This window comes from Strongylocentrotus purpuratus, unplaced genomic scaffold (genome assembly GCF_000002235.5).
Source record: "Strongylocentrotus purpuratus isolate Spur 01 unplaced genomic scaffold, Spur_5.0 spur5_scaffold_8, whole genome shotgun sequence".
NCBI lineage: Eukaryota > Metazoa > Echinodermata > Echinoidea > Camarodonta > Strongylocentrotidae > Strongylocentrotus > Strongylocentrotus purpuratus.
The window spans coordinates 26,737,712-26,755,608 of record NW_022145614.1 but is presented as its reverse complement, the minus strand read 5'-3'; the positions used below and the strand labels follow the sequence as shown (position 1 = coordinate 26,755,608).

General features: G+C 37.5%; 1 protein-coding gene and 1 long non-coding RNA gene across 3 annotated transcripts; one reads left to right on the top strand and one right to left on the bottom strand.

Moving 5' to 3' along the window:
* The first annotated feature begins 470 nt into the window (after positions 1–470).
* On the top strand, positions 471–16,241 carry LOC580656 (zinc finger protein 37). 2 transcript variants are annotated; one of them, XM_780702.5, is made up of 3 exons: positions 471–546; positions 11,380–11,542; positions 12,073–16,241. In XM_780702.5, exons 2-3 carry the CDS (start codon positions 11,413–11,415, stop codon positions 14,850–14,852), a joined length of 2,910 nt encoding a protein of 969 aa, XP_785795.3. In that variant the 5' UTR covers positions 471–546; positions 11,380–11,412; the 3' UTR covers positions 14,853–16,241. The 2 variants fall into 2 exon arrangements, with proteins under 2 accessions (XP_785795.3, XP_030830944.1); XM_030975084.1 differs by lacking the exon at positions 471–546 and adding an exon at positions 902–1,054.
* On the bottom strand, positions 5,766–9,508 carry LOC115920139. Its single transcript, XR_004062194.1, has 4 exons — positions 9,413–9,508; positions 7,545–7,711; positions 6,722–6,850; positions 5,766–6,445 (listed from the first exon to the last, which is right to left on the bottom strand). It is a non-coding gene; the product is annotated as an uncharacterized LOC115920139 (long non-coding RNA).
* Positions 16,242–17,897: the final 1,656 nt, after the last annotated feature.

Genomic DNA, 17,897 nt, shown 5'->3' with positions numbered 1-17,897 from the left:
TGTAGGGGCATTTATCAACTGAGTGAAAAGTGGCACTTCTCGTAGTGAAAAAGGGACACTTACTTGATATTAAAAAGGGCGTTTATGAGAATGGAGAATGGACACTTATTGCAAAGTAAAGTGGGAACTTGTCGGATGTGAAAATGGGAAGGGGAACTTCAACAAAGAAATAGGGGCAATTTTCAAAGTATAATTAGGGACGCTTTTTCTATGTAAAAAAGGGCACTTTCGGGGTACTTGAAAAAGTGGGGAGGGGGGCAATGTGCCCCCTGTCCCCCGGGAGTGCCGCCATTGAACTGAGTGAATCTTTTATCCACTCACTGAAATTTAAAAATGGCTGGTAATCGACCAGGGGGGAAGGAGGCGCTGGTTAAATCACAGGACTGAAAATATTTTCAGTTCTGTCAGGGATATGTGAGTGGTTCTGTGGTGAAAATTCGGTATCTGTACATTTTACGAGTTTACATTTTGCTTTCCATAGTCATCATTATGGTAGCGGATAATTAAACGAGCGCCAATATTTTCTCAGAGATTGTTGTAATTTTGGTAAGCTAATCTGTCTTGAATTTTACAAATTTCAACAAGAAAATAACATTAATATTCAAATTAAATATTAAAGAACAAATTCATCATGCTAAATATAATTTTTGGACATGGAAATCATTTATATTTCGCTACATTCTGAGTGTGATGAAGTTGTGCTTTCGTATGTTGTGCGCGTGCTACAGGATACGGTAGAACGCGACGGGTTCGTTTCAACGGAAAAATGTATACGGTACACACTGGTTACGTTGGTTCCGGTGCTTGAGCCAGCACGACTCACTAAAGCAGCTCCCTGCGAACATTCCTCCCCTACTACTGGCGCTGGCGCTCCCTAGGCCAATCCGCGGCTGTACTGCGCGCTGCTAACTAAGCGGGTCGCGTGGTTGTGTCCCTGGAATTTCAGGGGGTGGGATCATGGGAGGATTGTGCTCTTCAGTTCAAGTGGCCCATGATGATGATCTGGATTATGGATAGAAAGAAGTGGCTTTGAAATTTCTTTAAAAAAAAGAAGGTAAAACTGGCATTTGTCAACGTTGTGCTTGTGCGCTGGTCCGAAAATGACGATCGTCTTCATAAACGCAGAAAAAAATGCGTCCTCAAAAATAAGGATCGTCTGCATTTTCGCGTACATTTTTTTTCATCGGCGCTCTGCAGGTTTCGGGTTACAGAACCGCCCGCTGGTGATACGAAAAATGGAATCCCAGTGGGAAAATAACCCTAGGCCTAGAGGTCTAGATCTAGTTCACCGTCTACTATTATGGGTTGTCCATCTTCCCAAGGATTTATTGCTCATAGAACCTAATGTGAAAGTCTCGGTACAAAGTCAATGTAAGAGCATCAAGAAAATCCATTTTTCGCATCGCCAACTCGGCGATCAAAAAAAGTCTGCGAAAACGCATATCGGTCCACGTTTACAAAGGTGATGCTTGTTTATGAAGACGATCCTTATTCTCGGACCAGCGCCCCTACTGACGGTATTCACTAACGTGCTGCATGTGCAAATGCAAGGAGGGGATTAACTATCTAACTTTAAGTTACGCGAAAAGTTTGCCCTTGATATTCTATATCTACATGTATAAGGATAATCGGTACCATATAATCAAGTCTTGACAGTTTGATTTAGAAAAGAAGTTGCAACTTTTCACCCAGACATTCTAACTGTAAAGCTTGCTATCAATCATGAATCCCCTACCTTACTTTGACACAATGTCTGTTCAGAGCCAAAATGACATTAGCTCTGTGTTTTGAGTTGATGTCCTTCTGGATCCAAAGTACAAAGTCAAAATGGAGAATGTAGCCTACCGTACACATATTGGCCTGTGACAAGTATCAATGAATTGATTTACCGGTTCTGAAGGAAAAAAAGTGGAAGGTACTGCACTTGTAACATTTCATCAGATTTTCTTTCCAAATTAAAGGTACTATGTCCCATTTGCAGGCCCAAAAAATGAAAAAGTTAAATTCCAACTGCATTTGAAAGATAATACTAATTTAGAACTTCCCTAAAAAAGGTGGGGCTTGAAAATGTCTTCAAGTGGGAAAATAACGACTATTGGTTGTCAAATCGACTTTAGGGCTATAGAGCCCAAAAGTAATAGTCTTGATTTTCAGACAATTGTACCGAATGGTCATACGTTTTATGCTGCGCAAAGATTCAATCAGTTTAATCTTGGCCATCACAAGAAGTGGGTTATTGATGTAGACAACTGCTCATGTACCCTTTACAACTCATGTATGTTATTACCAAAGAAGAAAAAAAGCCAGTCACTCACTCTATAGTGTCTGACAGTGAAGTCTAGCAAGTAAACGGGTTTCCTTGCATAATTTGAATATGAGGACACTGCTAACGTTTAAATTTCACAGATAGGACATACATGACATATTCATAATTTCTGCAAAGTTCTACAGCATTTGAGGTTGTCTGCAAAAGGGACATAGTACCTTTAAATAGTGCCATCCTAAAAAAATATGTGAAACTATGATTCAAAGGGAATTCCAATCTTGATAGAAAGCTGTTGTAAAGAATTAATGCAGGAAGAAAGGAAAAGAAAGAGAGAGATTGTTTGAATTAATTAATGTAGGATACAATATGATTATGAAGTTGCATTTTTTTTTTGAAGGGTAAGATCACTATCCAAAAGGAATGTTGTTTCACTTAGCTCTTTCACCCAAAATGATGTAAGATTTGTTTCTTAATTTGGTTTATTTGCTGAACAGATTTCATGTGTGGAGTATAGAATAGTATGAATGGAGCTATTAAACTAGTGAAAGAGTAATTACCAAGCAGAAAAATGGAATTCATGATATTTACCCTGATAGCAGAGACTGGTAAATATCACGTCATATTTACGTCTTGTACTACGTCTTTAAGACGACATAACACGACGTCAAAAAGACATGATTTTGCACCCGCGCACGTCGTCACGAGGACGTCATATTTTGACGTGATTTTTACGTCTTATTAGTCAAAGAAAGACGTCTTTAAGACGTCAACTTGTACTATAGGAAGACGTCATATGGACGTCATATTTACGTCTTTTAGTTAAAGAAAGACGTCTTTAGGACGACATAACACGACGTCAAAAAGACTTGATTTTGCACCCGCGCACGTCGTCACGAGGACGTCATATTTTGACGTGATTTTTACGTCTTATTAGTCAAAGAAAGACGTCTTTAAGACGTCAAGTTGTACTATAGGAAGACGTCATATGGACGTCATATTTACGTCTTTTAGTTAAAGAAAGACGTCTTTAAGACGACATAACACGACGTCAAAAAGACTTGATTTTGCACCCGCGCACGTAGTCACAAGGACGTCATATTTTGACGTGATTTTTACGTCTTATTAGTTAAAGAAAGACGTCTTTAAGACGTCAACTTGTGCCATAGAAAGACGTTGTATGGACGTCATATTTACGTCTTTTAGTCAAAGAAAGACGTCTGTAAGACGTCAACTTGTACCATAGGAAGACGTCGTATGGACGTCATATTTTGTCGTGATTTTAACGTCTTATTAGTCAAAGAAAGACGTCTTTAAGACGTCAACTTGTACCATATAAAGACGTTGTATGGACGTCATATTTTCTTTTTAGGTCTTATTGGTTAAATAAAGACGTCTTTAAGACGTCAACTTTCACCCAAGAAAGACCTGTATACGTTGTATGGACATCAAATTTTGACGTGATATTTACACCTTACTGGTCATTTCGATGTACCTTTTATCCTTACATGATCTTTACGTCTTTGTTGTCCTCTAAATAACATCTATACGACCACCTGATCAAGGAAGAAAGTGTAAAAGTCACTTCATGTACACATTCTGAACAATCACACAGTAAAATCAAAGCAACAAATATTGCATCACATAATATATATATACATGCCAAACAGAAAGTAATTTTCATATTTTTAATGTACACGTATATGGTATGAAAATGGATAACAAAAATATAAAATATGTATTTCTATACCTTCTTATTCTATCTAACTTTGTTTTCCATTGGTACAAAATCTTTTCATCACTATCCTGACACTTCTTCCAAAACATGCTGTATAAATACCTAGTGTATTTCTGTCAGTCTCATAATTTATTTTAAGAAAGTTAACAGGCCATCACAAAGATATCTGTTTCGTTATAAATTGTGCTACAAGAAACTATGACATATTGGCTAAACTTATAAGTCATACGGTTGTGGGAAGCAGGTTAGCAGCATAGAGACTAGGTAAAGCTATACTGATACCCGCAGTATTTTAGTAGACAAGCAAACAGCACACTGGGGAAGTTCCTCATATTCAGCAAAACAGCATAGTGGAAAGCTAGGCATTCATCAGTGCAGCTCTACCTCGTCTCCATGCTGCAAAACCGCTCCTGACAACCCCAAGACTTTAATGCAGATAAAGACTATCACATAAAACAAAAGGTTGTTGGAAAGAATTTCTGAGCATGAAAGATCAATTCTTGTTACATACAAGGGGAATATCTAAGTTCATGGCAAGAATTCAGTATAAAGTATAAAACTATACAATCTAAATCACACACAGGAGAAAAATGGCACAAATGATAAACACATGGCTTAGCTAAGTTATTTCTTACACTCAAAAGGAACAAGTTGGCAGCAAGGGGAACAGGGAGAGCTTCACTGATACCTGCAGAGTTTTCTGATGATGGTTGCTTGCCCGTCAAAACCATGATGTTCACATTTGGCGATACAGCATATTAGAAAACTGTGCAGAAATCAGCTCAACTGTACCTATTCTCTGTGCTAGAAACCTGCTTCTTACGGGCACATGACTTAAATATAAGAAAAGGCATTAGTGGCAACATTCATCTTTATAAATATCAAAAAATTAGTTTTGTTGCAAATACAGAAGCTGAAGTTCATGTATAAAATACAATTTATATCAGATAACATTCCCGCCAGTACGATTGGCTCAGTTGGGCAATTCCAAGGTGACGGTGGAATAATTATTCAGAAGATATTTCCCAGTTTAAGATAAAATAGCAAACATGCTGAAAAAGTTTAGCACAAAGAGATATATTCCATTGCTAATGTCACAACATTCATTTGGCAAGTCCCAGGAGTTTCACAAAAGAATTAAAATTTAACTTAAATTTTAACAGCAAATTCAATATACATGTAGGTAAGCCATATTGTGCTTTCAAAATCACAGATACAATCCAAGAATTTTATACTTTTAACTACCAATTTTTTTTCAAACCACAAGGTATTTATGGTTTCCATTGAAGGCGCTACTGTGTGTCACTCTTTAACAGTTAATTCTCCCAACAAAATTTTCAATTTTCCCCAACCGTTTTTCCATGAAAATAAGATATAAAACAGGCCTTTAAAAATCTTTCAACGCCTAAATTTGGAAAAGGTATTGGAGCTAATTCGTTGCTTTGTGATGATTTACACTCACTTCAATTTAATCAAATTATAAAAATATAGTTGGGAGAATTAAGGAATGGATTAGATCAGTTTTCCCAATTTTAATCATCAATAGTGGTCTATTTTTAACTCAAATGTTCAGATTATCTTTAAGTGTACATACAGTATAGCATTGAAGTCAATACCTTAGCATCATTTTCTCTCATATGAACAATGTTACCAAGTCCCTTTAAGGCTTGTTCAGATATGATGCTGCAAAACAAAATCTCAGAGTTTTTTTAATGTTGACATAGAGTTCAATATGCTTTACATTTCTGTATATTATTTTTTAAAAAAAGCTCACTGAATATGCGCAGTCCAAAACATACAAAGACTTGTTGCCATTCGCTTTACACATAAAACCAAACTGCATCATTTTCGAAAATTGTTGGCGGTTCACGTTCCGTATCTGAACAAGTCTTAGTTGCTTAATAATGGAATCGATTTGTATTGTATTTAACTCACTCAATTTTTCTCTATTACCAACTTATATATAATTTGCAACAGGTTTTAAGAACTGATAAGAAGCGGATGGGGGGTGGGGGTGAGTATGAGACTGAGCATATCAAGTCTACTACATTTAAGCATTGTGAAACAGGTCAACCTCATAAATAGTAATTACAAATATATGCAAAATACTGGAATCTTTTACTCAAACTGTTATTATGTCAGTTTGTACACCCTGTAATTCATTAAAATTGTAAGTGACATGAATGGGAATTTCAGTTCCACAGCTTAGCCATTCAGGTTTGTGGCTACACCTCACCTCTCCCCCTCCCCCAATCTCTCTCTATAAATTATAATGAAGTGAAAAAAAAACCTTTTTTCTAGCAGTTTAACTATCGGGTGAGTGTAGATCTACATGTAATTTTGGACATATTCCTCTTCAGCTTGGACTCATGGGTTAGCTTTTGGGTGGAATCTCTGGCATTATGCACTGCTTTCAGATCCAGGGAACATAGACGCAAGGAATTCTAGTGCATGAATAAAGCAAAAAGAAAGGAATACAATTTGAGACAAACTTTTATATATTTTAAAACTGGAACGTAAACAATGAATTAAATAATGAATTATGTCAGAAAAGTACTGCTTGGTAAGATTTATCAGAAATAATTTCTTATTGCTCACAAACATAAAGTCAACACACCTTTGGATTTTAAACATTTGTGGGCAATGCAAAACGTGATTCAGGATTTCGTTTGGTAAATTATCAATACAATTGTAGTTTGCTGATGAGGGCCATGACTCACCAATCGGATTAGTGGAGCCATCGATTTGGAAATATTCCTCTTCAGCTTGGACTCATGGGTTAGCTTTTGGGTGGAATCTCTGGCATTATGCTTTGCTTTCAGATCCAGAAAACATAGACGCAAGGAATTCTAGTGCATGAATAAAGCAAAAAGAAAGGAATACAATTTAAGACAAACTTTTATATATTTTAAAACTGGAACGTAAACAATGAATTAAATAATGAATTATGTCAGAAAAGTACTGCTTGGTAAGTTTTATCAGAAATAATTTCTCATTGCTCACAAACATAAAGTCAACACACCTTTGGATTTTAAACATTTGTGGGCAATGCAAAACGTGATTCAGGATTTTGTTTGGTAAATTATCAATACAATTGTAGTTTCAGGGATGCCAGTTAGAATTGATCAGAGGGCCTGAAAAATCACCTAGAATGTGCTAGCTTGTACACAAAAAACCTAAACTACGGTATGAAAATAACTCGCCAGGGCCTGAATTCAGGCTATTGCCTGAAAACTGGCATTCCTGTAGTTTGCTGATGAGGGTAGAATGAAAGCTCCTTGACCTATGCTGAAGGGTAAAAAAACACTGTTTGAACTTTGAAACTCACATAATATTGTCGGTTATTGCAACATACCTGCAGGTTTTAGTGATCTAAAATTAATTGAATTAAAAATATATTTGAAACTCATGACAAATAACTGAAATAAGCCTTTCAAATGAAATGAACCATTATGTAGTGTCTAATTGGTCAGTGTCTCAGTGATCATGCACAATATGACAAATAAATGTACAGAAATAATACAAGTACATGTACACATTTACCGATAATGGCTTCAACTGTTTCAAGAGGCTGCTGATCCTTAGGGAAGTAGGGAACATCCACAAGGTTGAGAGAGAGTAGCATTTTCTGCATGGTTTCACATCAATATACCGAGGCCACAATGTGCTTTGAATCCACTTCTTTGACGAAAGATGTTAAAAAAGGATGCCTACAAATAAATGAGAAAATGAATAAAGAACAAAATGAATGGTTGATAATGTATGCATGTGCAACACATATACTACAAACTTCTTTGAACAGCCTGTGGGGAAAGAATTTTGTTTACCATTTACAGGTCTAACCGATTATTTCCAGATAAAGATTTCTGTATAAGCGGTAGCCTATAAGATAAATTTGCTGTCTAAAGACTATAGAAACGACTTGTTTAAGGTTACATGTTTGTGACACAAGTCACTGCTTTATTCCTCTACGTATCGACACGTAATGCTCAATTTCCAGACATCTGGGCCCGGGCCGGTAGTACACTTTCTCACAGGTTTCACTTTCACTGCAAACCGCTGCACATTACAAGTGCATACCGATGGTGGTTGCGGGCAGACGCACGCCTGTGTGAAGTTATCTACCGTACAATGAGGAGGTAGATCACTTCACGCAGACTTACGTGCCCCCGCAACCCTCCATCTGTATGCACTTGTATTGTGCAGCGGTTTGCCATGCAACCTGTGAGAAAGTGTATACTACTATCAATGTTTTTCCGAAAAAATACTCCCCCAAAATAAGAAAATTGACCAGAAACAGGTTAGAAACATAACGACTTTTAAATCATGACCGGCATTATTTGAACATTTCATGAATATTTGCTTGATTTGGGGTAGGCCTAGACCGAATTTTCTGTCTCTTTCGTTCGTTAGCCTCTTATTGGGGTAGGGTCGGCCGGCTCTCTCTTTAGAGTCGGAAACCGTCTATACACATTCCCTTGATAACGCCACGGCCATTTCAGGTCGTAGGGTTATGCCCCCAAAATCCCCCAAAATGTCATTTTACCTCGTCCATATCCAATTGTAAATTAGGCCTAGGCTATAATACATCGGTTCCACTTACTAACTTGATTGAAATAATCCGTTTAATGGTCCCTTTTAAGGAAATTATGGGTCAAAATCGACATCCATGTTGAAAATCTTGCAAGCCGTGTTAAACTCTCGCTGCCGGAGTCATCTAAATCAATCTCATCCTTTCTAGTCTACGCCGAAGGCAAAATGATTATGAAGGAAAAACTGTGCGCCATCTACACGTTCGTAATGGCGTTAATTTACATCTGATTTAGAAATCAGGAAATTAGATCTAGACAAACAAAGAAAATCGGGGAGAAAATGTCGTGGACGAAAATATGTACATAGCCACCCCCACGGTACGAGATCTCTGGGTTGCCATCTGTATTGGGGAATGACAACAAATGTCAGTTTTATTAAAGAAATGACCCAAATCAGATGGTTATTGCTGTCTAATCTAGACGAGTCTACCTAGATCTAGTGCCAAAGCTTTCATCAGTTTGCTTCTCTTATTTTTCTGCTTTCTTTTAGTTTTAGTCTTTTAGAGCAGTTGTATATTCGAGTTAGATTTCCCTTTAAAGCCATGCAGCCCATGTGTAGGCAAATGAGTAAACTGTTTTGCTTTAAATGATGCCCCATGCCATGCATACCTTCAATCAAGACCCTACATAAAAATACATATATGGGATCATACATTCCAAATCTTGTCACCAAGTGTTGAAAGTCCGAGCTCACTATCACTGACATTATAGTGACATAAGATCATACATTGAGTCTACATATCAACTTTTCAGAACAAAAAACAGTAACTATAGATTTATGTACTTTTTGTAAATAAATTAGGTAATTCTGGGACTTACCCATACTGTAAATTTGCAGGAGAAAACGAGAGTATTCAGGAGGATGAAACTTGATGCAACGGCTTTTTTACTCTGAATTCAAATACATTACATACACATCGCATAGTGCATGTAGTCGAGTCCTACGCCTTGCATGCCTTGAGTACTATGCTACACACACGTACACACTCCCGTTTGAACTAGATGCGAGCATGTTTAGTCTTGATCGATATTGCAGACCTTGGTGCGTGTTAAGATGTTGCACAATCTATAATGACTAATGACATTTGAGGGGGGGGGGGGGGGGGGGGAGTTGTTCCCTAATTTCAATTCTGATAATTGCCCTATTTACTTTGACTTATGCTCATATTAGATGTTGTAGTCTTTACCCGATTATTATTTTGGAAATGATTAGGTTATTAGAGACGTCATAATGACGTCGTTATAACGTCGTCCTTACGACAAAAAATATCTCGAAAAAATAGTCTTTAAAAGAGGTCATAATGACGTCGTAATGACGTCGTCAATACGACAAAAAATATATTGGAAAAAATAGTCTTTTAAAGACGTCGTAATGACGTCGTCGATACGACAACAAGTATCTTGGAAAAAATAGTATTTTAAAGAGGTCATAATGACGTCGTAATGACGTCGTCAATACGACAAAAATTACATTGGAAAAAATAAGTCTTTTAAAGACGTCATAATGACGTCGTTATCACGTCGTCAATACGACAACATTACATTGGAAAAATAAGTCTTTTAAAGTCGTCATAATGACGTCGTTAGCACGTCGTCAATACGACAACATTACATTGGAAAAATAAGTCTTTTAAAGTCGTCATAATGACGTCGTTAGCACGTCGTCAATACGACAACATTACATTGGAAAAATTAGTCTTTTAAAGACGTCATAATGACGTCGTCGATACGACAAAAATTAGCTTGGAAAAAAAAGTCTTTTAAAGACGTCATAATGACGTCGTTATCACGTCGTCAATACGACAACATTACATTGGAAAAATAAGTCTTTTATAGTCGTCATAATGACGTCGTTAGCACGTCGTCAATACGACAACATTACATTGGAAAAATTAGTCTTTTAAAGACGTCATAATGACGTCGTCGATACGACAAAAATTAGCTTGGAAAAAATAGTCTTTTAAAGACGTCAAAATGACGTCTTTATGACGTCGTTAATACGACAAAAATTATCTTGGAAAAAATAGTCTTTTAAAGACGTCATAATGACGTCGTCGAGAAGACAAAAAATATCTTGAAAAAATTAGTCCTTTAAAGACGTCATTATGACGTCGTTATCACGTCGTCAATACGACAAAAATTAGCTTGGAAAAATAGTATTTTAAAGACGTCAAAATGACGTCTTTATGACGTCGTTAATACGACAAAAATTATCTTGGAAAAAAGAGTCTTTTAAAGACGTCATTATGACGTCGTCGAGAAGACAAAAAATATCTTGAAAAAATTAGTCCTTTAAAGACGTCATTATGACGTCGTTATGACGTCGTCAATGCGACAAAAATTATCTTGGAAAAAATAGTCTTTTGAAGACGTCATAATGACGTCATAATTACGTCGTCCATACGACGTACGACGTGTTTACCACTTTACGACCAATTTATGACGTCTTTAAGACGTCAGTCTGCTATCAGGGTAGTGTCCAAGCAAACGGGAGAATTGTCCCCAAGTAGTCGAAGCTAATAATGGACAAATTCATCACTTTTAGATTCACAGGTTTAGTAATCTCAGTTTTTTTTCTCCAAACATTTTCAAATTTTTTGTATCATTTTGTTCAGTTGTTTACAAACTTGAATTCACCTATTGTTTCTCTGATTTTCAACTTTAATGCATCTTCTTACAAAAGTTGGATTGCTCTTACAACAATTCAACATCAGAATCGTACAATTGTAATGAGAATATGAGATGGTATGAGTCTTGCAATAACCTAGACATGTCTGTTCTTGCAGGAAACTTCATTCAGCATTACTCACTGTACTACCATGGAGTCCGGAGACGATGTTCATTATTGTCTGCGATGCGACTCTGAGATCAAGGGGTTGATGGCTTACGTGGAGCACCGGCAGTCCCAATGCACAGCAGCTGATAAGCCTTCCAGCCCTGAAAACGCAGGTAAGTCTTATACAGGCAGTATTTATGTACCGGTGTACATTCTTGTAGTACAGGTTTCAGCTTTTCAGAGAGAAACATGTTCAAGGTGAACATAGAATGCTCTCTTAAGTCTTAATCGACAGCTGGACTTTTATTAAAAGTATCAATGATTTTAGGATTCTCTGACATAGTATGAATAGATGTAGTAAGAGGGAGAAACAAAATGAAATTTTCTGTTCTTATATTTTCAGTAGACAAAAATAAACAATAATTTGCACATCCCTTCTATTGGCAGTAGACATGTCTAGCTGATTTCTGTATCTTACTACAGTGTATGTTCATTACCTCGCTATTGCTCATTCACTGTCACATTCATTGTGCAGGAATAATTAATGTATGGAATATGTTCAAATATATAGTACTATTTCCTGTTATTACAAGAACTCTGAAATATCTCTATAAATTATTAAAAATGATAATGTAAAAGTCCATGTGTCCATCATAATTGTCAAAAAGTAAATGCTATTTTTGTTTCTTTCTTTCATTTTTAGGAAGTGGAGATGCGGAGGAAGATGGCACACAAGATGCGGAGGAAGATGGCACACAAGATGCGGAGGAAGATGGAACACAAGAAAAGGCTGGCGAAGGATATGTTCTGATTGATGGAGAGCCTCTGGCAATAGACCCTCCCAGCGATCTGGATGCTGAGAGCTCACCGAAGAAACGTGGTAGGAAGCGGAAGGCAACCTCCCCGCAAACTTCCCCTCAGAGAACTCCTGAGTCACAGAAAGTGGAGGAGAGGACCGCCGATTCCCCCAGGAGATCAGGTCGTAGAGGAATCAGGATATCGTATGCAGATCTAGCTGCTGGTATAGACAGGAGTGAAGCCAGGATGTCTAGTGATGATGGCAAAGTAAAGGATGGAAAAGCCAAGTTATCTAAAGCTAAGGATTCCAAAGCCAAGGACAAAGCTAAGGATAGTTCTCCAAGGAAGGTTGGAAGGCCAAGGAAAAAAGAAGAGACAACATCAGACAAACAAAAGAAGTCGGTCACTGAGAAGATGGACGAAAAGACGATGGTTAAAAAGGAGACAGTCGAAGAGGAGTCGGTTGAAGAGGAGACAGTCGAAGAGGAGATGGTTGAAGAGAATATGGAGGAAAATCAAACAGTTGGTCAAATGGTGAAGATGAGAGCCTTCCAAGAGAAGAATCAGAAGACCAGGAAAAATAGAAGGAAACTGCATGTAGCGGCACAGAAGAAGCTTGCAGCAAAGAAGAAGAAAAAGAGTATAAACGTACAGAAGAAGGAAGGCGATGAAGTACAGAACAAAGAAGGTGATGAAGAACATCACGAAGCTGTCTCAAGTGGTGGTTCCGATGGATTTCTAGAAGATGTAGCTGCAATGACAGATGAAGCTGCAGCCCAGAATCAAGAAGCATCGATCCTCATAAAAGATGGTAAATTCTATTGCACTGTATGCCGCGTCTATTGCACCTCCAAGAAGAAGATAGACGTGCATTGCGTCACCAAGAAGCATGCCAAAAGGTTTAAGCTGGGTCCAGTTGAACCTGCCGACGAAGAGGAAAGCCCTTCTAAAATCAAAGTTCTGCGGGAGGTTCTTGAATGTAACATGTGTTCTTACAGAACCAAGAACGAAGGCCACTATGCCAGGCATCTTGCATCCATCAGTCATGCTCAGAAAGCCTCGGTGGACCTTTACGCATGCGACAAGTGCCACCGAAAATATAAGACTCAGGAGGAGCTTGAAAGTCATCACGAATTCCATGTTATCCCAAGATGTGGAATGTGCAAAGAAACCTTTGAGACGGAGGAACTCTTGGAAACACACCGGAGTGAGATGGGTCACAAAGTTGAGAATCGCTGTCCAGAATGTGACAAGTGTTTCTCCAACAGGGGTAACCTTAGAAATCACATGCGGATACACAACCCGGACTGCAAATACAAATGTGATATTTGCGAATACTCCTGTGTACAATGGGCAGACATGAAGAAGCACAAGTATCGTCACATGGGCTTCAAGCCATTCAAGTGTGGTCTGTGTGAGGCTGAGAGTCTGACTAAACATGGGATGGAGAGGCATATGAGAACGCATCTTATCCGCACCAAGGATTACAAGTGCGACATATGCGGCAAGGGGTACTGCGAAGAATACTTGATGAAGCAGCACAAGTACATGAAACACAGCCTTGAGAGACGTTTTCCATGTGACTTTGAAGGATGCACCTACGCTTTCAAGTTCAAATCATCACTGCTGCTTCATCAGCGAATGCATACTCAAGAGAAACCTTACCTGTGTGCTGACTGCGGATATAAAGCATCCACCAAGTACAGTCTCACAAAACACATCCGTCTTCATACTGGTGAGAAACCGTTCCACTGTGACTACCCAAACTGCAATTATAAGTGCCGTCTCTCAACCCATCTCAGCCGCCACAAGATCATTCATACTGGAATCAAGCCTTACCACTGTCCCTTTTGCTTGTATGCGTGTAACAATAAGCAAAACTTGCGGAAGCACCTTCTGAACACTAAATCTCACTTTGGGTTGAAGATGTACAAGTGCAAGATATGCCCCGACTATTCCACCAATGTTTTCAGGGATTATGTCTTCCACATACGCCAAAACCATGCTGAGGATGAGAAATATATCAGTTACTTTGAAGTGGCAGAGAGTGTGACTCTGAAGAATCTACATATGGCTGCAGCCTTGAAGAATGAGGAGAACATTGCAGCCGAAGCAATACAAACGGAGGAAATGATGGGTGAGGAAGATCTGCAGTCTTTCTCAGTTGTGACCATCGTGCCGGGCAAGAAAGGGGGCAAGAAAAGGAATGTAACCATCATGGATGACAGGGTCGAGGTTCAGAAGAAACTTGAGCAGGTGATTTTAGCCCTCGAAGACCATTCCGCTGAGGTAGAGGCCAAGGCAGCGGGGGAAGCGCAGGCAGGCCACAGCTCACAGGAGACAGAATCCGTGGTGCCTATAGCTATCCATGGCAACAATCTTGGAGATTATGTCGGCCTGGTTGACAAAGAGCTTGCGCTTGGAAAAGATGGGGAGACTATTGTCATTGTTCCAGAGGTGGAGAACGAGACAGAGGTCTGTACAACAGAAACAACCGAGGCTGTGGTACCTACAGGGGAGGGAGGGGAAGCAATCACTCAGTTTGTGGTGGAGTTTGACCAGCAAGGTCGGTTGGTGACTGAGGAGGACTTGGCAGCGGCCACCTGGCTTCACAACATGGGCAACATTCAGGATGTCACTGTAGAGATCCAAGAAGAAGCTGCAACGGAAGAAGTTCAAGGATGACAAAACTAATTTTTCACGCCTTCTCAATGGAATGATATTATTATCTTGAGTTCTGGTTATAGAATTGCAATTTTGAATTGTTTATCGAGTCGTACGGACAAGGAAAAAAAAAACCAAAAATTGCTGACATATTCACAGAAATATAGAATATAGAAGGCAACACAACTTGCACTAAATCTCACAATCAATGAATTTGAAGTTTCTTTAAAACCATTCGCTGTCCAAAAAAAGTTCTTATTACAACATTATCTAAAAATTTGAATAAACAAGCAGAAGCTTTCTTTAGATATGCAACTTTAATGCCAAAGACTCAAGATTTTAATTTGTATGGATCATCGTTATCTTGATTAAATTGTCAATTGTTAATTTAAATTATTTTATGAAATTAGGAATGTTAAAAAATAGTAATTAGCTGTATGATTTAATGTTATTATAAAAACTCGGCCATGGATTTAGTTGAACCGCTTGTAGTTGCAGTATGTAAGATATAATTTTGAGTATATAGTGACAGTAGTCTTGATTTCTTGTTGAATATTTATGACTGTTTGAAAAGTTGCCTTTATTGCTGTGATAATACTCATGGTCACCCATTGCAGCTATTTATTATACCGATGGAACTATGTACAGATTGAGTTCATGGCTTCCAATTAAGAAAAGAAATGTACAGTGTTGTGAAGGAAATATCGCTGAATGCAGCATGATTGCATTTATTTTGTGTCCCAAGTTTCAGACACTGAAATTGTGATTCATTTATATTCACTATTTAATAAAAATCTATGTAGAATTCACTCATTTTTTAATAGATTTTTAGAAATGCGCAGATTTAATCAAGGACTTGTCACTTTTCTAAAGTGGACATGATACTTCTAGCCCAATTTTAATTTTCAATGACTTGAAGAATTCCAAGGAGTCAAAAATGCTGTTTTGGTCGAGTTTCTTTAATAGAGGAATATGAAAATGCCTACTAGGCCTATAATAATAATAATATGTAGCTTTTCTATAGCCCTTAATACAAGGTCTCTAAGCACTTTACAAATATACTATTACTATACTATAGCTATGGCACTCATCAGCAAGCACATATCTCCTTTGTTTTTGTAAGAGCAAAATGCCCTGAATTAACTTTCCCTCTAAGTTAAAGATGTAAAAAGTATTCATGCTAATATATACATGTAAGTAAGATATTTTGAGAATTATTTTTCAAACTAATTTTTGAATGTAAATATGTTAGATTTTTTCATATATCTTTGTGTGGCACCTTACCCAATCGATTACCATTTGCATGAATTGCAGGGAGAACCGATAAATTTATCTTGGTTGAATTGATTAGCTGTTATAGTACACTTTTAAATTTTAAATGAATTTAAAAGGTATCTTTTCTTAAAAAAATAAAAGTGTTGTGGTCCATTCATTCAAACATACAAATAATAGCATAATTATATTTGCTTATATAGCGCCTAACACTTTCTTTATCAGAAGTTTCTAAAGCACTCTACATAATGCAGCATAATTACCCTGGCTTTAGCATAGGGGTATTTAAATGTGGATGCAAGTATATGATTCATTGTTTTGTTAAAAATTGAATGTTGGTTTATCCTTTAAGTACTGCCCTGTCAAAACAAGATATGGAACATTAATACTAATAGTTTATTTATTCTTCAGTACCAAGCAATATCTGTGTATCATATACAAATCAAGAAAGTTCCTTCTACATGTATTTGGCACAAACATCTACTATTGTGTTCATGTATATATATGTGGGTCTCTTATTAAAATACTTGCCCCGATTTTGCAAAGATGTTAAAAAAAATACTGTGAATATGGTCTTAAACACAAATTTATCAGGGGGGGGGGGGGGAATTAAAACCCAAAGGGCAAAAATTAGCAATAAAAACATATTCACCCTACTCGGTGAAAAATTGTTATTTATTTGAATGATCGAGATGTTTATATTGCTAGGAATGACAAGGAATGCAGGAATGCTAATTTTGATATTCTGTTTTGATTTACATTACATGTGCTCCACTTGCAGTTGCTCTGTGGCCAATTTCTTTACACAAGATTTGACCCTTGACCCAGAGCTATATACAGTTTAAAAGCTTAACCTTATCATGGCCCCTTACCCGATCCTACATCTTTGACAAAATAACGCTTGCAGCAATTGTTACTGGAGCAAAGATTGCATATCCCTGTTTTTCGAGGCTTCCTGTGGTAAGAATGTCTGGATTTTCAATGTTTTCAAATTTAAAGTGTCAAAGTCAACCCAAAAAATATCTTAATTTCGTTTGTCAAAGGATCCTTTTAACTATACTACATTATATATGCATATTCAAAATATGAGCTTGAAATATTGCTGCTATAAAGAGATTTTGCAAGTTTAAATACACTATCAATAAACATAAAAGTGACTTGTGAGTAGACTACCTGACGCATCTGTTGCTAGGCGTTGTGGCGTGCGCCTGTAATCCAGCTAAAAAAAGTGGAAGTTACAAACTGATTCAGCCGAGGACGCAGGTTCGAAACTGAGTCACGTCTTTCGGATGGTGACGTTTGCAGGTCGGTCCCAGACGTAAATAATCATATCTGATTGATACACGTCTGTAAAAACCCAATACACACACACACACACATGCTCACATATGATCGAGCACGCACAGAACCCAAGTCTTACTTGGGTCCGTGTGTGTAGTTTTTACATGTATGTTATGCTATATATCTTCATACCGATACTCCTTATCCGTTAGCCCATAGAATGCAGATGGTTTATTTCAGGTTGATTCTATACATTCTAGGTGTACACATTTTTTTGTGTAGACTGGCACACTTTAAAGAAGTTTACTTCGCAACGAGCCATTATATTCACCTGTTATGTATTATTATTCAATAGTCAAAATGCAAATTTCATAAATTTCAGTAAAATAAATTTGCTAAATTTGATTACATTACGTAAATGGCCTATTGGGTAAGATTATAGTACAGGGAATGGGTATATGTGTCAAATATGTACAATTTATTGCTTTGTTGTGAATATGAATACATCACAGT

Coding starts and splice junctions, on each gene's coding strand:
- LOC580656 (XM_780702.5), top strand. CDS start 11,413: ATGGAGTCCGGAGACGATGTTCATTATTGTCTGCGATGCGACTCTGAG. Junction 11,543..12,072: donor TTCCAGCCCTGAAAACGCAG/GTAAGTCTTATA, acceptor TTTCATTTTTAG/GAAGTGGAGATGCGGAGGAA.